The sequence below is a fragment of the Cyanistes caeruleus genome, chromosome 7 (genome assembly GCF_971803275.1).
Source record: "Cyanistes caeruleus chromosome 7, bCyaCae1.hap1.1, whole genome shotgun sequence".
Taxonomy (NCBI): Eukaryota; Metazoa; Chordata; class Aves; order Passeriformes; family Paridae; genus Cyanistes; species Cyanistes caeruleus.
Window position 1 is genome coordinate 25,404,698 of NC_141707.1, and position 25,582 is coordinate 25,430,279.

Genomic DNA, 25,582 nt, shown 5'->3' on the forward strand with positions numbered 1-25,582 from the left:
GTTGAAGTTGGTCTCTCCCCAGAGCAAACTTGAGAGTTGGTGTGAGTGGGATTTTTAATCTGAACTAAAAATAATATTCAGATGTACCCATGTGGGTTGGCCAATAGCAATTACTGGAGTAAGATCAAACACATATAGTTATTATGTGCATTTAATTACTGCTATGGGCTAATGTTCAGCATACCCACTTCTGAGTAGGTTCCTTTATATAAATAATCCTTTTAAGTGATGAACATGCTATCTTCTAAAAAAAACAATCAAACACAAAGAAACCTAGGTGTACAAAACGCCCAAGCCTTCGCCCACCTTCTTCATTCTCAAATAGGCAGAGATTTCCACCTCCCACCCTCCCCACCTCCATTTAACTTCCATTTAACATACAAAATCTTCTTTACTCGGTGCCAAATACTCCAGAAATTCTAAGTGTTAAGATTAGAAGTCTGGATGGAAGAGATGTCATAAAAATGTGAAAAGGAGACTTTTATGAATTGGAGGTTGACAATGCATCTATTTATATCAATCTTTTATTAGTCTGGAGTGACTAAATATTCAAGCTTTCTTTGCCACAGCTGTAGAAGGTGTAATGAGAAAGGTTTTTGGACTGATGAAGAATGTGTCATGCTATGGTCTGGTCTTATAATGTGCTAGGGATCTAAGGATAGTTTGGGTTGGGAGGGACCTCAGCAGGTTGTAGGGACAGTTGTGAGACAGTCCAAGTTTTCTAGGGCTTTATCATCGGGAAAAGGATTATTCATGTTCATTGGAAATCCTGGCATGATTGTGATTTGCAGAATTTCTTGAAATGATAATCATCAGCAATTATTTTTCAGAAATGAACATTTTACTTACTGTCTTGTTTCCAATTTGGTACCCCTTGATGTGATGGCACCCTGGGTTCCATGGCTCTCTTTTGTAGCTGTTTACTAAGTGAAAGCATTTGGCAGCAGACAGAAACCACTTGAAACAATCTGTTTGAGCCTTGTCAGATTTCTGATCTATTGAAAGCTGTAAACATCAAATCAATATTGTGTTTCTGTCGTCTCGTGTTTTGGAAAATGGCCCTGTCAGCCTATCAATCAGCCTTTTATATACTGTTATTTATAGAGTGATGCTTCCCCTCACCCCTTGAAAGCCTTTTTCTACTTCAAATATTTTAAATATCAGGAGTGTTCTGCCTTTTGCAGAATGAATTTATTTTTGGTTGTGTATAAAGCTTTTGGGGTTACCATTTGCATGCAAAACCTTACCACCCACAGGAGTATTTGCATCTTCTATTAACTGCAGAAGCCATGCATCACTGAGCTGTGTGCCTTCAGGCGTGGTGCTGGTAGCTGTGATAACACTCCGTGCTCAGAGCACAAATAGTGAATTACATCCCTCCCTATGCAAGCTGCATTTTCTGCAGTTAGTTAAGTGGAGGCAAAAACAGTTCTCACTGTATTCATGGATGGCAGTAAGGAGTCCTGGGACTGTGCTGTACCAAGATCTGCATAGACAGGTTTTGTGGCCCATTAGATTTGCATCAGCATAAATCCACAGAGATAAATGAGTCACTGTATTACAGCAGATGCTCTCTTGCATTTGTGTATAAAGTTATAGAATATGTTTTTAATTCAATAAATTATTTAGCAGTTAGCTAAAAATAACATATAAAAAGATGTCAACCTAAGTTGAGAAAAAGATATTTAATAATACATTGGCTGAAAATAATATTTTTTTTAAATATATATTTTTCTATCTAAGATATCAAAGATGTTTTCTTCTAACTATAATTACCAGCATAACCCACTATCTAAGATTTTTTTTTTTCCCCAAGCATAGTCAAACAGGTTTTTCTGATTGTTACAGAGACACTGGGAGTTGAAAATGTATTACAGTATTTAACTACCTAATTACTGGATTTCTTTCTTATGTATAGGAGCTGCTGATAACCAGACAGAGCAAGTCATTAATGAAACATTGAGCTATCAAAATGTTCAATACATGTTAATTCTGAAGAATTTGTCCTGGAATGATGCAATGGCTGCATGCATAAATAACAAGATGCAGCTGGTTAGCATCACAGACCAGTTCCAGCAGGCTTTTCTTGCTGTGCAGGCCGCTCTTCATAATTACCCACTCTGGACTGGACTCTTCAGCAGAGATGTAAGTTTGGTTTTTTCCTCAGACTGTGGCTTAAGGTAGTTTTTACAGTTATGTGAAACAAAACCTGAATTAAAGAAATGCAATGACAAATTACTTTCTGGGCTAACTCTTTTCATATAGGGATAACCATCTGGAGTGTCTCAAGATAAATGTTTTAAACCTTCAGTTCTTCAAGTTACATATTCTTGAACTCCACTGGATGAATTGATGATGATGATAAAATTATTTTAAAAGACTGATGATGAAGGGTTATATTGTAGGGTGGCAGCAACATAGGTTAATGAGTCATTTCTTTGGTTAACAAATGAGTAATGAGTGTTGCCATTCCTCACCACTGTTTACAGTACCACTCTAGAAAGACAACCCAAAAATCTGTTTTGGAAGGGAGAAACTAGAAGTGGCAAATAAATTTCAAAATGAATCATTGAATACTTGTAGAGATACATTTCTGAAGTTTAACTTAGATTCTGTTGTTACTTCATGTTATTTGTGCCCATGTTTTGAGTTTGAGGGAGGCATCTCTGAGACAGGTTAGTGGGTTTTTCTTTCTCCCTATGTTTTTTTCTTGGTCAAAAAAAAAATGAAATAATGCAGGAAGTTCTGCTTTTTATCTTTATTAGCTGGAGGACCTCTTGAAAAATCTTTATTGTGAATTGAGAGCAGCTGTTAATGGGATGGTTTGGGCTTGCTGGCAGGGTTATCTTTTTTGCATACATTTACCTTTTTCAAACACATAAGTCAGGAGATCATTGTAAGAAAAAGAATTTTTTTAGAAGTGCCTCCCCTGCAAAATATGGTGATGGTCACTCAGCACTGTGGTGTTATGTTCTTTTGTCAGTTCTGGGATACTGACTACTTTAGTAAAGTAGGGGAAAACAGAAATTGGAGTACATGCTTTATGGAGAATAATTTTAAATTTTTAAAGGAAATAACCATTTAATCTTAGTGAAAATGGAGAAAATCAGACAACCTATTTTCCTGTCTCTTTTGTTTTTTTTTATCTGTAAGTGATGATCAAATGATTCATTTTGGGGCATATAGTTCAGGCATGCACTGGCTCTTCACTATTGCAACACTTCATTATTTGGGCACAATTAAAATGTCACATGAAGGGAAATTATAATGCAACTGGTCAACAGAACTTGTTACTCCAGGCTGAAATCCAACACAAAAGAATGATGCAAGATAAATTACACAACAGTAGGGGGATTTCCCAAAGTCTTTCAAATGTAAGATTTTAAAGGCTAGCATGCTGCTTGTATGTGGGATTTTTCTTCCTGCATCCTCCAGGGCAGGAACACATCTGAGGTATTAAATCAATTATTTAATAGATCACTTTCAACTCAATGTGGAGTTACTGAGTCTAGACTTTCTTCTCAGTTATTTCCAGTTTTCCAAGACCAGGAGATTATATCCACCTTTGCTTTGCAGATGCAAATGATGCAATTTGGGCATCCTATTGCTAGGCCTTCCTCCCTGTGTACAGCAGTGAAATACCACCTCTGGATAATTTGGCATTCAGCTAATTTGTATTTTTGCAACTGCAGAACTTAAAATAACAAAGCTTGTTATATTGTAAGCAGGAAATCAGTTCATGAGGGCAGTGGAACACTTACAGTTCTCATTAGAGACACTGAAAATGTCTAGCCAGTGTAAATATACTATAATGTAATTTTCTGCACCTTATATTTTTTTTTACAATGTGAGCTCATCCTTTTTGCTTAAATAATGCTAGGGTGGAAAACATTACGGGTGGCTGGATGGGAAACACGTGAGTTTTAGTCGCTGGTCTGAAGATGATGAAGAAACAAATGAAGAATGTGTGTTTTTGGATACTGATGGCTTCTGGAGAACTTCTGACTGTTCCTCTGAAAATCGAGGTGCTATTTGCTACACATCAGAAAGTATGTATGCTACCATAATTTTTATAAAAGTTGACTTTTATTTTATTATGAAATATATTCAATGATTGAAGCTTGTGACTTCAAAATTATAATTTTTTAAAACTTACATTTCCTCTGACAGTCTGATTTTTATGCCATTTTAGAAAAAAAACTGACTTCAAAAATGGGGGCATGAACCTGTTGGTCTTAATCTAATTGTACCTTAGAAATAAATTCAGCATGGATTCATTGGGTCAGTACCTTTATTGCCAACTGATTATAACTTTGCACTGCTTCTCTAAGATTGTTGCATACTAATCTCTCCCACTTGCTTGTGGGAGAAGATTAAAATACCTCTGTACTATTTACATCTTAATATTGGGACCTCCTGAAATCTGCTCAGAAATGGAAATCCTCTACAGGGAGAAGGTACATGACTATATGGAGGAGGAAGGTAGAAGGTAGACACTGAATTGAAAATTGACATAATCTCACAAAACCCTTCTAAATATCTACTTATTATACGAAGACTGGGATATAGTAGGAAGTGGTTTTTCATTTCCAGGAAAGAGCTGTGCTAATTGTGAATCCTTCAGAAAAAGACTTTTCTGAGACATCATCACCAACTTCTTCCCTATGAGACCATTATGATTTGTTTTGATTTTATTCTGTGAGGGAACACAAGCCATTGTACATCCTAAATCACAATAAAATGTGATGTTATGACATCATTAACTATTTTGTGCTTACAAGCCAGGGAACTGCAGGAAGAGTCCTCCTCATTCCTCAAATATTAGAAAAAGCCATAGAACTTAGAGGTGTTGCTAGCTGTAAAGCAGTTTATTTATTACAGTGATCTGCCTTGCACAAGAGGCAATAAGAGCTTTTTGTTGTTGGCCTACACTTAGCACTTTTATGTAGTATTTTATTTTTGAACCTATTTAAAATAACCATGAAAACTGGCAAGTATCTGTGTTCTTTAGTAGAGCTTACTGCTGGTTTTGTTACTTTAAAAAAATCACCATCATGAGGAAACTGAAAACAGCACATTTAAAGGATGACAGCCTAATTTGTCTTACATGTTTTTAAGTGGTACCTGAAAGTGTTTTGTGGGGTGCCAGGTCAGGTGGTGTTATTAGTAATTCATGTCCTGATGTTGTCTTGTCTTTTTTTAGAGAAAACTGAAAAAGAACAAGTTACACAAGTGAAGTGCCCACATAAGATTAAAAATACACCCTGGATATCATTTAGAAATAATTGTTACACTTTTATGATAACAAAAAATAGATGGAGAGAACTGAAGCCTCATGAAGCTCATCATTTATGCAGGAACATGAGTAAGTACTTTGTCATACTGCAGTTATTTATGGACTTAGCTTGAGGGAGATGAGTGTTAGATCTGGGTCACTGTCTTACAATGACAGCAGAATGAATGCTGAGAAAGGCTGTATCAGTAATGCAGTAGTGTTGCACTACTCTGATAAAAACTGCCTGAGCATGGAGAGGAGAGTTGTAGAAAGAGGCAGCTGGGAGCTACTGAACTCTGACATCTCTGAAATATGGCAAGTTTTTTGTGTTTGCTTGGGGGTTTTGTTATTATATGCCAGTTTTAAATAGTTTGGATAATTGCTGTACCCTTGGCAACACTGTGGCTTTACAGTTACATTTCCTTCATGGTTTCCTGCTGCCTCCAGCTTTGCTGGGTGGAACACGTAGGTGAACAAAGTAAATAAACTGAAAAGCACATGGATGTTTTCTGTCCATCCTGAATAATGTATAACCTTAGGAGCAGCTTTCCTCTTGTATTAAACATTCAGACATACATCTTCCCAGAAATTACTTTTATTTTTTTGTGAATTGATTTCCATTCAGTCTTTTTCTTAATATTGTTTCTCTACTAGGGCAGTTCAAGCAAATCACGAAAGTTTGCTGGTATTTTTATGTTCTTTGCAGAGAATTTTTACTACATACAACTTAATGTGACAGTAGGACCCACAAATATCTCTGGAGCTAAAATCTTCCACTTATCCACAAAACCAGGGATAGTACTATTGATAATACATTTGAAATTTGGTTTTGCACTGTTCAGCTAGTTATGTTATAAAGATATAGCCTTTACAGATGTTAACCTGTCTGTAATGATTGTTAACAGTAATAGAAAAAAATGTTTATTTTTTAACTTAAGAATTTGTAAGTATTTGTAAGAAATTAATGTGAAAAATTTTCCACAGACCCCGAAGCATTTGTTCTGAGTGTTCGAGATGAAGAGGAGAATAACTTTGTTACTGAGCAGCTTCATTCGTTCAGTGGTCTGGCTCTGTGGGTCTGGCTGGGTGTGATTTATGATGACAGTGGTAAGATTTAAGGGTTTGGTTTTTTCTTATTAACTGGATTGGAGACAAAATTTGCAGCATTAAGTGCATGTTTCTTGCATGTTTCGGTTTATAACTAAAGTCAAAGTGAATGCAAACCTGTAACAATGATTTATATTTCTACTTATCTTCTAGAAAAAGAAACCTGACATGCTCTCTGTTTGAGTGATAATTAGATCCAATATGTTCTGTTTAGTCTAAATTTGATTTCCCTGGAAAGCAGGACTTAAAGTGGCCAGGATGAGTAATGCTAACATATTTAGCATTGGATATGGAACTGATTTAGAGTAACTTGCAGTATCCCAGCATTTTTTCCAAAGTGAACATCTGTTAATATCATTAATATATTCAAAGTTAAATGGTATTTGTAGACATCATCCCAGTTGTTTAATAAATATGCAATGTTTTCCACAGATAAAGTACTCAAGTGGTATGATGAAACTCATCTGACTTACAATAACTGGAGGCTGGGAAGACCTATCATAAAGAAGAACAGTTTTTTTGCTGGTGTAAATCTTGATGGGTTTTGGGATATTTATAATTATTCTCAAAGTTGGCATGCTAATCACTACAACATGTACAGTATTCTCGCCTGTAAAATCGAAAGGGGTGAGTAGTACTGGAGTATTGGATGAGGGTCATAATTTAAATCATGCTTCCTGCTGAATAAAGCTTTGGTTTTGCTCCTAGTGGAGCATGGCACAGCTGTCATGAGCTGTCTGGGGTCATCTAGTCAGTCTGCATCACTGCTGTGATACTCTGATCAGGAGAAATATTTGCTGTGCTCATCCAGCAACTGCTGAATTCAGTGTTCCAAGTAGCAAAAGTAAACTTAACTTGATGGAAGTGGCTTGTACTGAGCACTTTAATGCTTGAGTTACACTGATACAGATGGATTTTAATGCTTTCTGTATTTTTGCCTAGTAACATGAAAGAAATGTATGCAACTTACCATCTTATTCTTTGAAACAGGACACCAACAGCACAAGCCTCCATTGCCTGACACTATTCCACATGGGAACAGAACATACAGGATCCTTCAGAAAAAATTAACGTGGTATGAGGCATTGAGATCTTGCCAACAAAATAACAGTGATTTAGCAAGCGTACACAGTGAATCAGAACAGTTATTTCTAGAAGATATTGTCAAACAGGATGGTTATCCTCTGTGGCTCGGGTTGTCAATTCATGATGTAAGTATATACTGTTGGGGACGTCAGTAACAGATATGTGAATAATATTTTGGACAAGATACAAAATATTTTCTGGTGGTTTTTTCCAGTCCCTTAGAATCTGTTTTACATGTGGTGTATTTTCGACCTTGTGTAATGTGTTAATGCTAAGTTTTGGTGAATGTAGGCACACCAAGGTATTTCTTCCTAATACCTGACAGTTTAAAATAATACACTGTTCTCTCATCATTCCTTGCAGCACAAGGAAGTGTGATTTTCTACCCCAGGAGGCTTCAGACTTTATAGCCCTCTGTAGAATCAGATTTCATTAGCAAATAGAGGCAGACATGGTTGTGTGGAACCTGCTTATTTGAGATCAGGACTGGCTCTCCGGAGCAGTTCAGGAGCTGGCTCTCAGTAAGTTCAGTGTCCATTCTCCCAGGAAACACAATGGCAGGAGGCAGCTGCAGATCCTCCTCCTCTGCTTTACCGGGAGCCAAAAGCCTGTGGCCCTGACCCTGCTCCCCTCACTAATTGCCAGACCTGCTCACAGTAATTAGTTGGCAGGAATACTCCTCTGCAGAGGTGGGATTTCTGTGCATACCTTCAAATGGGTCCTTCACAACTGACCCCTCATTGTCATGGGTTTCCAGGAATGTATCTGAAGTAGGAGCTGGCACTGCAAACCATCCCTGAGCTGCCCAGTTTTACTCACTGAGACCATCTCAACAGTTTAGCAGTTTGCAATGTATCCATTAATGTTCATGGCAGGGAAGGCAGATTGCTTAAATGAAACAGCAGGGTGGAGCTAAGTAAAATGTTCCCCATAGGATAAAACAGGCACATTGCATTCACATTAAACTTGTGAACTTGCTGTCCTTTCTCAGTTCCCACAAATAACAAAAAATTCTATGTTAAGAAAATGCAAACTATATTGTATGTTTATTTGCTGTGAATTTAGATGAGACCACCTGCTCTTTAATTTATCACTCTACAAGGGGCAAATATTGCTACATGACTTAATTCATGATGGATGACATTTAAAGCACAGTCATATGTGGTTTAAAAGTTACCGGTTTTTTCCTTAATTAGGGAAGTAAAACTAATTTTGAATGGTCAGATGGAAGTGACTTTGACTACTATCCCTGGGAATTGGAAAACTCAAATACTACTGAGAACTGTGTTGTGTTGGATACTAAAGGATTTTGGAACCGTACAAAATGTACAAATGTTGCTGAAGGTGCCATTTGCTATAGCCCTCCAAACAGTAAGTGTTATTTTTAAGGTTTTGTTGGCTGTCTTTACATGTTTTATTTAGAAGTAGAAATGAAGGTTGAAGTACTGCAGATGGTTCGCTTTTTAAGAGGAGTTTTCTAATACTGCAGGGAGATAAATTCTCATCATTCCAGTGGTGAAAACCTAAATCAAATCTGGTTACTTCTTGATCATCTGTGATAGGAATATCAAATGTATCTTTTCTAAATCAAAGTACCTATCAAATATATCTATAACAAATGTCAAACACCACAAAAAAGCAATGAAAAATTGTTCCCAAGCCTTTGGGATTTATGGTAATTTTTAAATAAATTCATACATGTCACAAGAAGAAGGATTGTAAGCTAATTCAATAGTGGTTGTTGGTAGGAGTAGTAGCCCTTGTTAATACTTATTTTCCTGTTATTCTAGAGATTGTGCACAAACTGCTGCAGCAGAAATAACAGCAATTTCTTTGTCTTTGCAGAGAGAAAATTAGAGGCAAAGCAAGCAAGCAGAGCCTCTGGATGTCCACAGAGCAGTGGCTCCCTGCAGTGGGAGCAGTACAGGGATCACTGTTACGCCTTTGACATGGCATTCTACAATTTTTCTGTGTATAACGTGGAAGAGGCTAAGAGAATCTGCCAGAAGCTGGGTAGGTTTAGACTCTATCACATTACAACTTGTAATAAGTCCACTATTTGAGAAGAAATAAAACCCAACAACCTAAAATCTTACACTGGTTATACTTCAGCTTTGCCGTTTTTATGCTCCTTTAGTGTAAGAAATCCAATAGCAAGCTTTATCTTTGAACACCTGATGAAAATTCTTAATAAAATACTGCAACATGCTACAGATCATTTGGCACACAGGTATCAACAGATAAAATGCAGGTAGCCAGCTGTAGAAGATTCAGAAATTTAATGCTTATGGTTTGGAGGAAAACATTTTTTCTGCATGGCAAGTTAGTGCTGTTGGCAGGGCTTTCTTATTATATCCTTGCCATAGCTGCTTGCTAATAGGGAGCTTGCTAACCTATCAAATGGTTCAAACAGCATGTATGTTATCGATATTAAAGCATGTAAAAAACTTAATTTTATGTCAAATTAATGTATTTTCTCTCTTTGCTGAGCTACACGGAGAATTGCATTGAAGAGACTGTTAATTAGTTTCATGTACAGAAGTTTTAATCACCCTAATGTAGAAGTTAGTGACTGTCATAACTTTCTTTTATGGAATTATCCTATGGTATGACGTTGGACTCACTGCTCAGGGGCTAAAGTACCCAGTCCTGGATGCAGTTTTCTGTTGAGTCCAATTTGGTCTGGTAGTTGAAAGAGAAAGCATCTGGTTTATATTTATATATAATTGTGAAGGATGGGTGCACTCTGAACATGCCTCTCTAGCATGCCCATTCCTCCCTCTTATTCCTTAATTACTGTACATAAAAACCTGAGGCACGGTGGAAGGATTGATTTAGAAAATAACTTGACTCAGCAAAATGCTGAGCTTTTGTTCAACTGTATTTTCTAAAGCCTATTACTTGGGCAAGACTGGTAATTCTCAAAAGGCATATCTCTTGATATCTTCCATGTATATAGTCTGCAGCTGCAATAAGTTTACTCTGATTTTATTCTGTATAACCTGCTAGAATAGCCAGCCATCTGAAGCCATCTCATAAAACAGGCATTGTTTTAGGGGATGGGAGGCTCATGTCTTTGTTCTGAAGGTTATTCTAACCTAATTTTACAAGCCCAGATCAGCAAATCCTTTCCCATAGTAATTGTTCTAAGAGAAAATTCAGTGTACCAGCACCATGAAAAGTCATGTAAGTTGCAATTCTGACTGGTTTCCTCTGCCCCCTAGATCCTTCAGCAACCCTTCTGACTATAGTGGATGCTGAAGAAAATGCATTTGTGAGTGCACACATAAAGGAACATGATCTCATCACCAAGAATGTATGGCTTGGCTTGGATCAGAGCTTTAAGGGTAAGAAGTACAAACAATGTATGAGCACGAATGTTTCGTATTGTAAATATAAATGCATAAATCCTCCAATAAGAATAGTCCTGTAGTGTTGGTAGCCTACAGTAACTTTTACTTGAGGTTGGAATCTGTCATTTAACATTTTAAAGCTCTCTGGATTTCACTGTAGTTAAGTTTCTTCCTGTTGCACAGTTAGGGTAATCAGGAGCCCCTGAAATTAATTTTTCCACCTCTGTTATTGCTGCCTAATATTTGATGGAAGTGCATCAATTCCTAAAGGTCTAGAGAAGAGAGGTGGCTAAAAGTTGTGTGTTCATATTTACTGCTTTTAATATATGGAATGGATAGTCAGCTCTTTTCTTTTTAGCAATGTAAAGAAGTTAAAAGATTGTGAATGACAATGTGTAGCATTACAGGATGTTTTGGTGATCTAGACTAAGTCATGTTTTTTTCAGCAGGACAGTCCCTGAACTGGCTGGATGGCTCATCAGTTAATTATGTCAACTGGGAGAATAAAACAGCAGAAGCCAATGAAAAATGCAGTGTTATCCTGTCCACAACTGGCATGTGGTCCAAGGTTGACTGTGCACGTAGTCGAAGCAGAGTGGTTTGTAAAGCTCCTTTAGGTACGGAACCATTATTTTAGCAGAGACTTAATTTTGTAGAGACTCTTGTCAGGAATTTCTGCTTTGTTGGATGAAGTCGGTATTGAAATAATGGACGTGCAATTCACAAAAGAACCCATCAAGTACCTCTGCCTAAGCAAGAGTCTTCTGTTGTTGTTTAGCCATAAAATTGCATTCAGAAACAAATTGTCTAGGAATTTACTTCTCCTGGCTCTCACTGTCCACTCAGTGGTAAGAAGAGAACTGATGTGTCCAGAAAGTATAGAGTAGTTGCTATTGCTTTTTACCACAGGGTAAAACTCACTCTCATGGGTGAATTTGTGTAGGTGGAATCAGAAAGAGTTCTGCTCATAAGAGATGGTGAATAAACAGGTACTGCACATTGTGTTTTCAGTCCTGGGGAGGCTTCTGGAAATGTCACCCCACAGCTCCAGAAAAGACTCAGGCCTTTACTCCCTTATCCTTGGCTTCGTACAGGAAAGCAAGCAGTTAACTGAGCATTAAGCAAGCAAGTTCCTGAGAAGCAGTGGAATCTTTCTGATTTTGAATACATTTTCACTGAAATGGAAATGCAGGAATAGATTAAACTTTGTTCCACTAAGGAAGATCTCAACAAGATCTTTTCAGTCTGAAGAGAGTATTATTACGATCCCTTCCAAGAGCCCAGGATCTCATTAGATTTATGAAGTATACAAACCTCTAAATGAGTGTAGCCTTTGCAAGTAGTTTTTTTTTTTTTTAACTCCAGAGGTCCCTTCCAACCTAAATATTAGTAAATTAACAATAGAATGATCAAAAATAAGCTAATGCATTTGTGCATGGATCATCATCTAACTTCCCATGTGAAGTGAAGACTATTAATAAGAAGTATTTTGCCTTGACTTGAGCTGACTGCAGTATTAACATGTAGCTACCTAAGCATCAACCCTATGACAAAATATTCTTGCCAAAAATCTTAAATAATAACTATTAGTCTTTTCCTCTGTTTCAGGTTCTAATCATACTGGTGTGGCTGTAGCATTTGCCCTGCTAATTATCTTGGTTTTCATTGCTGGACTGGTATGGTACCTCTACAAAAAGAAGCGTCTTCACTGGAGTGCCTTCTCTTCTGTACGCTATCAAAGAGGGATGAATGATGATGAAACTGATGATATGTTCACAAAAGATAGCTATTGAAAAAAACTTTCTTCTGATCAATTTAAGCATGAACTTCACTGTGTGAAGCCATAAGAATGAGCTACTTGATGTTTTATTACTTCTTTTTGGAAAAGTAACAAGGTTATTAACGGGGGCAAAATTTAGTTTGTTTATATACAAGTGCAATTTTTATTCAGTTTTATGGTAAGTCTTTACATTTGGCCTCAGCCTTTTAAGATGCAAGGTGTTTAGAGTTCTGTTGTATTTTTTAATTTATACCATTATCTCTCTTTACTGGAATTTTTGATGGAACAAATTAATGCCAACAGTACTTCACACAACTTTAATGAATATACTTAAAATTTAATTCTCCCAATACTCTTATTTATAATAGGATTAAATTCCTAATTTTATAGTTACCAACCTATAACTTTATAGGTGAAATATGTCATCTGTCCAGGAAACAAGATAAAATACATGTGTAAGGAAAGACTGAGAATATATGGTAAACAAACTTGTGTACATAAATGCTAAAAATACTTGAGTATTTTTCATAAAACTTAAACTTGATTTTTGTATGTGATGTGTTACTGTAGCCTTTCCTATGCTCTCCAAAGAATGCTATAAAGGGAAAAAGGGAAGAAAGAGTTGTATATATTAATTACTCAATCAGTTATTGTTTTGAAAAAGTCTTTTGACTTTTTTGAATGCACAGTACAAAGGAAGCAGGTGCATTTACTTTTATGAAGGAGGATATGCCAAAGACCAAATCCATTTTGCATGTGGTGGTGGCCTGAGGTGGTAAATAGGAATACATTGGCCTGGTGTGCTGAGAAGAGTACTACTGATTTCTCTGAAGCAGCAGAGCAAGGTCACAGTGTTCAACTGCCTTCTTTTCCTGCAGTTTACTAATGTTGATGGCACTTTTCTTTGTTCCTGTTTGCACTATTTTGATAAGGAAGTGTTTATCATTTGTGTTGAGAAATAGAGAACTTGTAGATACCACTTTGAGCCTGTTAAAAGAGCAGCCTGAAGGGGTAAAGGAGCCATTGTGGTACTTTGCTGATCAAAGAAGTAAGCACTTTTGTTGTTCGTTTGGTACTTTGGGCACAATTGTGAACATTTGCTTTTTCTGAGGTAACTTGTAGAAAATGTAGTTACAATGAAAAAAACTCTCATTCTTTAACCTACCCTGGTATGAGTTTGAAACTTTGCGAAGTCTGGTTCCTGATGTCTTCTGGTTTAGCTTATATGCCTAAGTGCTTTGCCAAATGACTTCTAACTTAATGGACTAGAAAAAATGGTGGTTATTGTCTTTTTCTAAATACAGTAATAAGTGGGGAAAATTATTTACAAGTTCCCATGCTTTGAGATTTACTAGTTTTATAGATGTTTATACTATGAGTATTTTTAGGTGTGAATCTGAAATGGAAAGTGGAAATTAATAGTAAGATCTTAATTCAACACAAAAGGATATATACTTTTTATTAAAAATTGTATATTTTATTCTTATAAATGATGTAAATAATTTTTTTAAGGCCCCATTTCTCATGTTTGTTTCATCACACACAAATTGTCTAATCACTGGTAATTCCTTTTTGTGTAAGCACGATGGCCTTAGTGCAGGTGAATAACCCACTTCATTTGAAATACACAGGAAGATTATTTGGCAGCATTGTTATTGAAAGAATAAAGGTAAATAAAACACTGAACTACTTACACTGGTTTTATTTCCATGGAAGCAGTTATCAGAGTTAAGGTATGGGTCATTAATCACTGGATGCAAAAGCAGAGTGCAGGGGCTGTGATCAGAATTAAGGCCCATAAATGTGTGTTACCACGCTAAGAAAATTTTAGAGGTAATACGTATCTTTGATGTATTTAAAAAGAATGCTGGCAAGTTTCTTTTTGGACTTCAAAACTTAGTTATACCTAGCTTTTATCAAGCTGCTTCAGTCTTACACAGGGAACATTCTTCTGTGCCTTTTTGTTCGAATCAGGGTGTGGTTCATTAGCACCTTGAGGCCAAATTAAGGCAGTGTATAAAGGCACCCTCCATAATGCCTCTTAAAATACAGAGTTAAACTACTTCCAGTTAACTTGCAATTAAAGCATGAGATGTATTAATTTTAAGGGATGTCTGAGCTCTGAATTCCAGATGTCCAACATCTCTGACTGCTGGTGAAAAAGCAGTGTTATTTTTAGCTCCAGTAATGGCTTTCTGGGGGAAACATTCTATTGTGCAAGATGACTAAGGAGGTCATCTGCTTCACAAATATTAATCTTGAAGATGATGCACAGGGAAAACTGGCAGCAGAGACATGCTTTCCCAGGTCCCAGAGCAATGGAGTTGAGAAGACATCCTAAAACTCCTTCATCCCAGGGCACAAACTGTCTGCCAGCTGTGGTAGCTTTAGGCAAGAAGTGTACAACTTCAGTTCCTCTTTCTGAAGTTTGCCCAGTCCATGGAATACTGTGGGTCATGGAAAGGTTAACCCACATCTGCCACTACACCAGCCAACATTTTAATTTAGAAGTGTTTCTGCATCAGTTACTTAATTGACATAGAAATCAACAAGTCTTTATGCATGATCACCCTTTGGGCTTGATGCTTTTGTTGTACTTCTCAGAATTTTTCCCTGAAACCAAATGCACCATCTGCTTGTTGCTTTGGACATATGTTATACATGTAAACATTTTTGAAAGGAGTAAGTAAATTTCATGGCCTGCTAGTGATTCTTTTTTTTTTTTTTTTTTTTTTATGTGGCTGCAAATAAATGAAGACCAAACATTACAATTTTTGTTGCTTCAGGTTGAAACTACGATTTGGGCCTTTCATGCATCTGCTGTTGCTGTGTGTATGGAGCACAGCGGGATATATAACACCCAGGTTTCTAAAAGTTAGTCCATTCTGTTGTCAAGAAGTACATAAAGTTCTTACTGACCAAATTGAACAGACACTGCACAGTTTTAAAGCAAGATCTATGAGAAATATTAAACAACTGAGCTTAGGAAAACCAGATTCCTTACTGGAGAGTAAAATTCAGTTGTCACTGTAATGGAGCTTTCCCATTTAGTTCTGGAATCTTACTGTGAGAGTTGACAAAGTACTAGAGAGGGAATATTCTGTTAATAGCAAATTAACTTAAAAAATGGTGCATAGCATAAATGCCCTTATAAAATACTGTTATCTTGGGTATATTCTTTATGGCTAATCCACAGCAATGGTATTTGCACACTCCTGTTCACTCTCTCATAATATCTGTCAGTAACTGAGATTTTTAACAGATTTGTGGGGGTAGGGGAGGATAGCAGATAAGGTTTTTATTGTGATGACACAATACTGCAACACAGAGTAAGTCCTTATGGATTTCACTTTACCAGTGCAGAAGGGACTATAATTACAAACCGTACAACAGTTCTTTGTTTGTTTTACTACTTTTCAGCATAAATAGAGTAATTTACTCCAAGGTGACTTTCAAAAAAGTGGATTCCAGCAATACAAAATAATTGCTTCAAGATGTTCTTCCTGAATTATGCTGGCCTCTTATGCATTTTTTGCTAGAACAAATGAGAACAGAGACATTTTTCCGCATGCTGTGTCTTGGGACACTCATACTAGTAGTAGGAGTATTGCTCCTGCTTTCTATAGAACTTCTCAAATGTCATGTGTCATGCTCCCTTATAGGAGATTATTCAGAGGAGGTAATTGTATAAAATCATGGTGCTTACACTTTGTTAAAGCTAACAAGCCATATATGTATATTCAAAGTAAACTCAAAAGTAGTGGGTTGAGATGATTTTGCAAATATGCTTGATTGAATGTCTTCACTATTAGCAACTGAACTTTAATTGAAATGTCTTTTTTTCATAAACATGATCTAGGTATTTGAAAAGCATCTTGTGTTAAATGAAAGTGTGAATTATAAATGTGTGGGGATAATGGGAAGTCACATTTGCCCAGGCCTTGCATCATGAGCTGCTTTGAGGAAAAAGACTGGATTTCTGAAATTCCATCTTTCGTTGTCTCCTGTGGACACCATTCTTTGTACTTCTTCTCTCTCATACCTGCTTGGCAGCACTATTAAGCCACCAGATGGAGAATATACCACCACAGATAGAAAAACCAACCAGGCAGCTTTACACCACCAGAAGCTTCCAGGAAGGGGGACCAGAAAGCACCACTTCTTCAATGAAGCAGCAGCTGCAAGGCTGAAACATGTGGGATGAGCACTGCCAACAGCCCCACAACACTGCCATGGGCTGCAGGGAAAGGGCTGCAACAGCTGCTGTGGACAGCTGGAACATCCTGTAGCGGCAGGACACCACAACCTTGGCAGGTGGGTCTGTCCCCCTCCTCTGCAAGCAAGAAAACAGAGAGCAGCTTTCTTGACCTTGGCCCAAGTACTCACAGCACAACAGGGAGTTTGCTCTGGACAACAGCCATTTCTCCCTTCTTCCAGCCCCAAGGGACTCCCTCCACACCTTCTTCAACCAGGCTATCTCTTCCCATGCAGATTCAGTGTCTTTGTATGCCTCATCAGGCAGCTGAATTGCCTTCAACCTCACAGTGCAACAGGAGAAAGGAACAAGGCAGGTAAGTTGCTATTAATGTGTGTGCCTCACTAGTGGCCCTGAAAGAACTACACCCAGAGTGTAACCCAGTACAGAGCCAACTGAGTTTATCTTCAGCTGTCACTGTGATAGTCACCCAGGATTTTTAAGTGTTTGCTTTTACAGGAAAAACATGTTTGTATTGCTAATCCTGAGCCCTTCACAGCATTTTGGGGAAGGCCTGAGGGCCAGTGCCTGAGGGCTGTGAGGGGCCCCAGATGTATCCCTGGGTGCAGTGTGGGAAGGAGACGGAGCTGGGCTCTGGAACCACCAGAGCTGTGTTCTGTAGTTGGCCCAGCCAATGTTGGCCAGCAAACACCTGGCAGGAACCAGGAATCGGCCACCTGAACACGTTTGCTCTGGGGTGCATTCAGACCTAAACAGGGTTGCAGAGTTGAGGTGCTCTGTGTGATGGATTCCTCCCAGCTGGGTGTCACAACCATGCTGGAGCAGCACCGAGCTGGCACTGGGTAAGTGACTGGCACTGGGTGACTGGCACTGGAAATCCAGCTACTGGCCTTCACCTCAGTGCCGACTGTGGAGTGGGGCCAAGGTGTACACCAACTGTGCGTTAGGGATCTCTGATCAAAAAAAGCAGCCAAGAGGTGGCAGATTTCCATCCCACTGATTTAGTTCATATTTTACAGAGGGGGCTGGAATTCACATGTGAGATTTACTTAAAGGCTCAAGGGGAGCATGTTACTTTGAAGCAAATGCACAGGGTAGTAATACAATACACAGCCTACAGAGGGAGAGGCTGTGTGTATTAAAACCAGGTACAAATAAATGTTTTAAGTTTACAGCCAATAATAACTAGACATGTGACCTTGTGCAACAACTTACCTGAGGCAGTGTCATTGCATATAAATCATTTCATGTTTATGGTGTAGGTGCTGATTATAAATTGTCATGAAACTAGTTCATATAAAATAAACAGAACATTCAAACTTGAATTAACTATTACATAAATACTTGGGTGGGGGACTGCATGTCACACTGACAGGGTGCTCCAACATTTATAAAGGGAGTCAGAGAAGGCTTTCAGTTGGCCACTGCTTTGGGTTGTTATTCAGGACCACCATTAATAAATGCATTTGTGTGTATTGCTATCATACTGGACCTGCAGCACTGCATGTTTGTTGTCTTTATAGAAATGTATTAATGAAACAAGTGCAGTCTGAAATTCAACAGCTGCCCAGAAAGGAGACAGGCTAGCTGGCAGTAAGCAGAGGCACTTGCAGCCTCAAAAGACCTGGAATGTCTACGCAAGGGGATAAAGGCAAGTGATACTGTATAGACTGATCTCCAGGGTCCTGAGGCTCTCAGAGCATCTGAACAAGGTATATAGGGGAGCACAATGAGGGGATTATGCATCACTGCTTGGGTTCCACACCTGTGTATGGATTGAGGGCACTTTTGTCTGCTAATGGGATGATCTGTGCTGCTGACAGCTCAGCTGCTCCCAGCCCAAATTCACTTCAGTGACACAAGCTCTTAGGAGAGCACCATGGCCAGGCCATGCACTTGTGTGGGGATTGCAAATTGGCAGGTTATTTGAACCAGAAGTGATTTCCTGTTATTAGTGACTTTGGAGGTGCTGAAGAGAAGGTATGGAGCTGATCCCACAAGACTGGGCCTTGGGAGACAATTAATTCCTTGCTCTGCTGTCTCAGACCCAGTGGCACTTCTCCCACTGATCAAAGGTGTGACAGCCCCAGAAAGCAAAGCAGAAGCTGGAAACAAACCTTCCTCACTGTAGCAGCAAACTCTTTTCTACTGACCCCAAAATTGTTTTCTGGGAAGAAGGGCCGTTGTATCCTCAGGCTGATGACATCTGCTTTTCATTTACCATTTCCAAGTGTTAAGTTCTGAGTAAACACCTTATCATGGGCACACAATGCCTGTAAGTGAATAGAGCCTGTGCAATCCAATAATTTATTAAACTTTCATCTTGTAAAGCCAGTTACAAATTAAAAAAGACAGAAGAAGGAATTCTGTAATAGAAATAAGCAAAATTACAACAAATAGTAGTGGGAGTTATGTTTCAAGTGGGTTCAAGCTGCCTGCAGCAACCCAAGAGCCAGAACACAGAGCTAGTGCAGAGTTAGGATAATAAAGTAGGGATAATCAAGCCTAGACTGATACATTAGAGATCGAGCCAGTGTACGCAGTGTATACAAAGTGTTGCTTCTCAGGTGGCCTCTGCATTCCTGTTCTCTCCTACCTGTGACCTGGGCATCTCTTTACTCCTTGTGACAACAAGGGGGTGTTTGTAGGATCCATCAGTGATGCTCTTTAAGGCAAAACTCCAGTTGAAGAGATGATGCACAGCAGTGGCCACCCTCTTCGGCTGATGGTGTAGCAAGTGCATGGAGTGTTTGCACATGCTGCAGTGTAGTGGAAATGAGAGAGGAGCAGGGGTTATGTACAGTGTTTCTTCTTGTACTGTCACCCTCAAAACCAGTGCTCTGCAACACACTATCAGTGATATGGCACAATTTGATAATGAATTGGAATGGAGCCTTTTGCATACTGACTCCTACTTTTCTGTGCAATTTCTGTTTCATAGCTAACAGGCCTTAGCTGCTGCTACTTCAGAAATGACAGCCAATTTTAAATGTGGAAGAAGGCTGACATTACATACAGCTCTGCAGTTTCAGTAAGAAACCGAATGGGCCTTTGCATTCTGGGATCCAAAGACCAGACAAGGGTCATAGAAAATGGCTCACCACCAGGTTTCTTGTTTGCTAATGCAACTAATTTATGATGGGACTGATATTGAATATTGTTTTTAAACAATTAAATCAACTTTCTGAAGTCAAGAGATTGAAGATGACTGTTGTCTTTCACAAAGAAGAAAAAATTCTGCTTCTTCAAAGTGCAGGTTAAGAAGCAGTTGTTTTGGCAAAATAGCATTCTTTTCAAGTCTCTGCCGAGGACTAAGGACCTAGAGGAGACTGAATGGGGATCTGGGGATTCAGTGATGTGAGCAGTTCTTGTTAAATTTGGGGTGGACGAAGGATTTGGCATTTGCTTGCTGTAGTACAGAGAAAGTAAAAATCTTGCCAATAAGTATTTATCTAGGCACCTATTCACTCAGTAGGAAACAGTTCTCTTTAAACTAAGTTCAGGACCCCAGTCATCCTAAAATCCTCTCTAAAGAAAAAAGATCTTAATGCAAGCAACCTGCTCACTATAAATCTCCAACCTCTCTAATACCTGGAGTTTATGAAGAGGAGCTCTTCTGGAAATGCTACTAAAACATCTCTCTTCCTGGGCTGTTTAGGGGAATGACAGTCATTATTTTTTATGCAAGAGGCACTGTTTGCAGTGTGCCCAGAATAGCACCTTAGGGCCTGTTTCAGTGGTGCAAGTCCCAGAGGTGTTCTCCTAGACTGGAGTATTTAGTAGTTTAACTGAAAGTGCCTCTTTTTACAGTTGTGCACCTGTGACCTTTTATTGGAACGTGAACAACCACCTTGGGTGTTTTTATTTGTTTCTTTGTTTAATGCTCTCTCATGTAGGGTTTGAACTCTCTGTTGGACCACTTGGCTCCAATTCTACAAAGGCTTTTCTTTTTAAGACCAGATCAGATCATTAGTATATGCTGAAGAAAAAAAAACAATCCCACAGTGATTTATATTTTAGATTTGTTTGCAAAATAAATAAAAAGAAATATTCTTTAAGCAGACCATGCTGTGATCACATGATCCCAGGTATCTGCGTGTTCAAAATTCTTAAGGAAGCTTAAGTCTGTCTCCTGTCCTGTAGAAATGATCCTTGTAAATTTTTCTGCCAGTATGACAGGTAATAATGAAAGCAGCAGAGAGGACATGGAGGAGGAGGAGGATGCTTCTGACTTTGCTTCTTTAAGGTACATTGTTCATCAAACAAGCAAGGGGAAAAGAAGTTTTGGGTCATTAGTATTAAACAACAGTTGCAACTGTTTAATGTCTTTGGGCAGAGGTGCAAATCCTATGGTACTGTAGTTGTCACTTCAGGTTTTAAATACAGTAGTCAGTTGAATTCTTAAAAAACATCTTTGCTACACTTGTGCTGGCAAGTTGCAAATACCCATGACTAAACTAGTGCCAGTTCATCCGTATCACCTAGTCCAGATGCTTGCATGACTGTCCACACTGGTGGCTGACTTGACACTGCAGCGTTTCTTCACGATCATGTTGATGTATGCTTTCATGATCTTTATTATCTCGCCCACCTGGGGAGAGAACACAGCAACACAGCATTAGCACTTAGAAAACCTCAGTGCACTGAGGCATACAGGACATTTTCCTGAAAGAGATTCCCCTTCTCTAAAGTCATGAAACAATAAATTTTGCATGTTAATACTAAATGTGAACATGACAAGAAAAGGAAGGCTTGACAAATTTGTGCTCTGCTGTAGCAACACCTTAAAATATTTTTATCTCAAAGAAAAGCAACTTCCATTCTACTAATTTTTTTTTTTTTTTTTTTTTTTTACATTTGTGAAACTTACCCCATTCATCTACTGGAAAGGAATAAAAAAACCCCAAGCAAACTGAAGAGCACCCAGAACTGGAAACTCTTGATGCACTGGAACATCAATCACCCTCCTTCGCTTTCTAACCAGTCTATTTTTTTTGTTAATCCCCATATTGAAGAAGAGGTACTATGCCCTTTAGGCTTCAGCTCCCTTCATCTTTTCCCTTGGCTGAGTAGTCCATTAGTCAAGAGTTCTTCCACAGAAACCTGTCTATTCCTTGAAGCTTGACTGAAGTGGCTGTGTTCTTTCACGTACCTGGGAGGTTTCAAAGAACATTTCTCTCTCATCCACTGTAATTTTGAAGGTGTTGGGCTGTGGTGCTCCAAAGAAAACAATGTGCTCATACTGGAAAGTTTCTAATGGTTTAGGATCCCCTCGTTTGTAGACAGACACGTTCTCTGTGCTGACGCCAAGCCAGAGATCATTGGGGAATCCACCCTCCTTGCACTGCAGAAAGAGAAACATGACCTTTTGTATAAATGCAGTGGAGGATCAAGTAATTTTCCATTCAATAAAAAGCCCTTTGTTTCCAGCTCTTATAGGACATTTCAGCTCAATACACCAACCAGGGTACTTGCAGAATTTTATGTTGAAGGCACTTCTGCTGCGAAGATGCAGAAGTGACAGAGCTGTGAGACAAATACTAGTTGAGTAATAAATAACTGTAATAGGGAACAGCTCTCATGAGATTTTAAAGTGATGCAGGAAGTCAGTATTTCACTTCTTATTTTACAGATAATACAGCAACTTCCCATGGTGGTCAACCTTGGCAGCAGCAAAACTGACAGAACTGAACTGTGGTCTCCTGCTCAAGCAGCCTGAGCACAGTGCTGCACATTCCCCCATCTGTGCAGTTTCTCTTGTACTGCTGCAGAACAGGATTGTGTTTCTTGCAGGTGAGAACACCAGAGTTTTGTTTTACTTTGACCTCCACTAGCCACCACTCTCTTAAACCCCTCTCTCCTCCCCACTCCACAATTATTCTAACAAAGTGGGAATCCATTGTCTCCTTCATTTACCAGGATGCCTTGCCTTGCCTGCTCTCTGTATTAACTCTTGGGTATTGTGGTACTGCAGGTCTTCCCTGAGACAACTAAGGCAAAATGTATCCAGTTCCCAAAATTCCCTTCTGTTACACACAGCTCTGTTCTCCAGACTGGTATCTCTTCCCAGCTGTGGTTTTAGGAATTTATCACTCACCTCAACATCAAAGAGGGTTGACCCATAACCTGGCCACTCTTTCACAATGGACATGTATTTCATCATGGCCTGATGCTGAGAGAGCCCCTGCAGCTTGGTCCATTTCTGTGCTATGCTTGCCCGAGCAGCTGAAAGCTCTTCTTTAACCCACATCTCCATCATCTGCTCCTCTTCTACCTTCTGCTTCTTTACAGACCCTGTCTTGAAGCTACGCTTCAATGTCCCTTCAAGGAAGCTGGTCCGTCTCCTCTCCAGAGTGTGACTGGTACTGCTGCTGCTCTTCGTTGAGTGCAGTATTTTGGATTTCAGCCTGTTAACTGGGTAGATTCCATCAAGGGTCCAGCTTATTTTGGAATAATCTCCATGAAGATACTGCAGCCGCAGAGCTGCCAGACGCTGCAGAGTGTCCTCTGGCCCAGGAAAATGACCAGCTATGAGGCTTTCGTGAGCCTACAAACAAAAAGTCCCCCAAACTCATTAGAAAGCAAAAGCACACTTTATTGACATCTGGGTCCATGTACAGATTCCTGTCACATCTGTGGATTCCAGCAGGATAGATACAATTCAGGAGGTCAGAGCAGACACTGTAATAAATATGTCAAAGTCTGCAAGTGGTTGATATGGAGGGAACACCCCTTTCTGCAAGTCTCAACAGGACAGAGATTCTGAGGGGCTCCTATCCTGTACAGAAAGTCCTACAATGAGGACCTTCTAGGTCTAGGAGAGATGTGAGAGAGCAGAATTCAAGCAATTTGGTTTTGTGCTGCACAAGCTACAGCTCCTGTGTGAAGATTATATTCAAAACACCAATTCTCAACCTCAGTTTCTTTACACAAAAACACCTCCCACCTCTTCCTACTTCACCTGATGTTTCCACCAATCTTCTTGCTTCCCTTTGCCTGTTTTTCTGTGAAATCTATTAATGGGGCTTTCTGCACATCCATCCAATGTCTGGGTAACACCTACTCTCCTACTGTTACTTCTCTTTGCCAGTTAAAGCTGTGCAGACTGAAAACCTTGTCAACATAGAGTTTGGTACAACTGAGGCTCCATGGAGCACCATGTGCTCCTGACTCTTCTAGACATTCCCTAGCTAACAACACGTGATGTTCATTTCAAGCAAGGAACCATTGTCTGAGTCATGTACACGCCACGCATTTGACTTCCAGTGAGTTTCAGTCTTCATGACTCTGACTGCCATAAACACAGATCAGTAATTTTCTACAGCTATGATTTTCTGAGGCAAGGTCAGTGTTTGTTAGAAGTAATACAGACAGGAGGAATCACACAGCTGGGTGCTTCAGTCGGTTTAGTTTCACATCCCAGCCGCGAGGCTCTTTCATACCAGTGTGATCTCTGATCTTGCCAGCATCATTGTGCTATGCAGTACAGTGACTTAAAAAAATAACAGACTACTTAGCAGGTAAATATTGTCAACTACATTCTCCTTTCCTTTGTCTGCAGCACTCTTCTAGCGCTTCTCTGTTAACCAAAAGAAATCGCCCAAAAGACGTTTCATAGTTCTGGTAACACTCCAAGGATGTGCTGTTCTTTCAAGCTGATGTGCAGGTAGGTGGATTTTCCAGTTTTCTTTACATTTATGTTCTGCAAACAGCTACGTTTAATGATTCTCTTGAATCATTACCCAAATTTCTCTGCCTTCTAAAATTGAAGACCAAGTTAAAAAAAAATAATTATAATTAATATTTATTTTTTTTTAAGCCTTTACTAATTTTTCTTGTTTTTTCTATAATACTCATCTTCCCTAGAAAACGTCACAGTCTATCTGCTTAGTAGATTCTGGGCAAAAATCCAACACACTAAATTCTTCTGCTACAACCAGCATTCCTACTTCTAATGAAAGTTAAAGCAGTTTTCTGTATCCTTTTGTGTGCTTTTGCCACCCAGGAAACCAAATTATTCTTCCAGAGTTAGCTTACCTGTTCAAACATGAAGGCAAATTCCACACCATCTTTGGGAACATTCTCAATATCCAAGAAGCAATAAAGCTTAAAATACAGTTGCCACTGTCCTTCCTCCTCTTCTTCTTCAGAGCCAGCAAGTCTGTAAAATATAAAAGAGAATGGGAAGGGAAAAAACAGTAAGGAGAACTATCATGGTACTGGAATGTCCCCAGTGCAAATCACAATCTGAAGGTAACCCTAGATTCTGAAATCCAGTGTTACATCCAACTAGAAATTGAAGGTTTCATGAAACTTACCTCTCAAACTTGGCCAAGATATCAGCCACTATCACCCGACTCTCCACAGCACGGTCAACATGTTGATTATGTTCAAAGAGTGCAAACATATTCCGGCTGTCCTCCATTGCCAACCCTCGGATCAGCTTTTCAACCACCTGCAAAATCAGACACATCACACAGTAGGCACCACTCCCCCTTTCACAATGAAGAATCAGTACCTCTTCAGGACACCTATCACTTCACACATCTCTATCACACTTCTCCCTTAATTACTGTGTTTTCAGATTAAAGAATTTTAATCCTAAAAGATCATTCTCTGCAATGAAGTCATTACTTATATCGATCATCCTCGCTTTTCTTCTCTGCATATTTTCAACCTTCATTACCCTTTTGAGGATGGGGGAATTAGAATTCTGCACAAGATATAAGTACATAATGGATTCAGATGTCATGATGACATTCTCA

General features: G+C 38.9%; 2 protein-coding genes across 7 annotated transcripts in view; one reads left to right on the plus strand and one right to left on the minus strand.

The window, feature by feature from the left end:
• Positions 1–14,287, plus strand: part of LY75 (lymphocyte antigen 75) — a 44,174-nt gene extending 29,887 nt beyond the window's left edge. For 2 of the 4 annotated variants that reach the window (XM_086898579.1, XM_086898580.1), the window contains exons 25-35: positions 1,919–2,145; positions 3,881–4,049; positions 5,204–5,365; positions 6,260–6,382; positions 6,815–7,009; positions 7,373–7,593; positions 8,665–8,839; positions 9,314–9,481; positions 10,693–10,815; positions 11,268–11,438; positions 12,430–14,287. In XM_086898579.1, coding sequence (XP_086754705.1) covers positions 1,919–2,145; positions 3,881–4,049; positions 5,204–5,365; positions 6,260–6,382; positions 6,815–7,009; positions 7,373–7,593; positions 8,665–8,839; positions 9,314–9,481; positions 10,693–10,815; positions 11,268–11,438; positions 12,430–12,614 — 1,919 coding nt within the window. In that variant the 3' untranslated portion in view covers positions 12,615–14,287. The remainder of the gene's footprint in view (positions 1–1,918; positions 2,146–3,880; positions 4,050–5,203; positions 5,366–6,259; positions 6,383–6,814; positions 7,010–7,372; positions 7,594–8,664; positions 8,840–9,313; positions 9,482–10,692; positions 10,816–11,267; positions 11,439–12,429) is intronic. The other 2 variants (XM_086898578.1, XM_023930451.2) reach the window with 1 other exon arrangement.
• Positions 14,288–19,105: 4,818 nt separating this feature from the next.
• LOC111932162 (unconventional myosin-X-like) overlaps positions 19,106–25,582 on the minus strand; it is an 89,312-nt gene continuing 82,835 nt past the window's right edge. For all 3 annotated transcript variants that reach the window (XM_086898576.1, XM_086898577.1, XM_023931128.2), the window contains 5 exons: positions 25,136–25,272; positions 24,855–24,978; positions 22,915–23,364; positions 21,970–22,161; positions 19,106–21,408 (listed from right to left, as the gene is read on the minus strand). In XM_086898576.1, the coding sequence (XP_086754702.1) occupies positions 21,295–21,408; positions 21,970–22,161; positions 22,915–23,364; positions 24,855–24,978; positions 25,136–25,272 (1,017 nt within the window). In that variant the 3' untranslated portion in view covers positions 19,106–21,294. The remainder of the gene's footprint in view (positions 21,409–21,969; positions 22,162–22,914; positions 23,365–24,854; positions 24,979–25,135; positions 25,273–25,582) is intronic.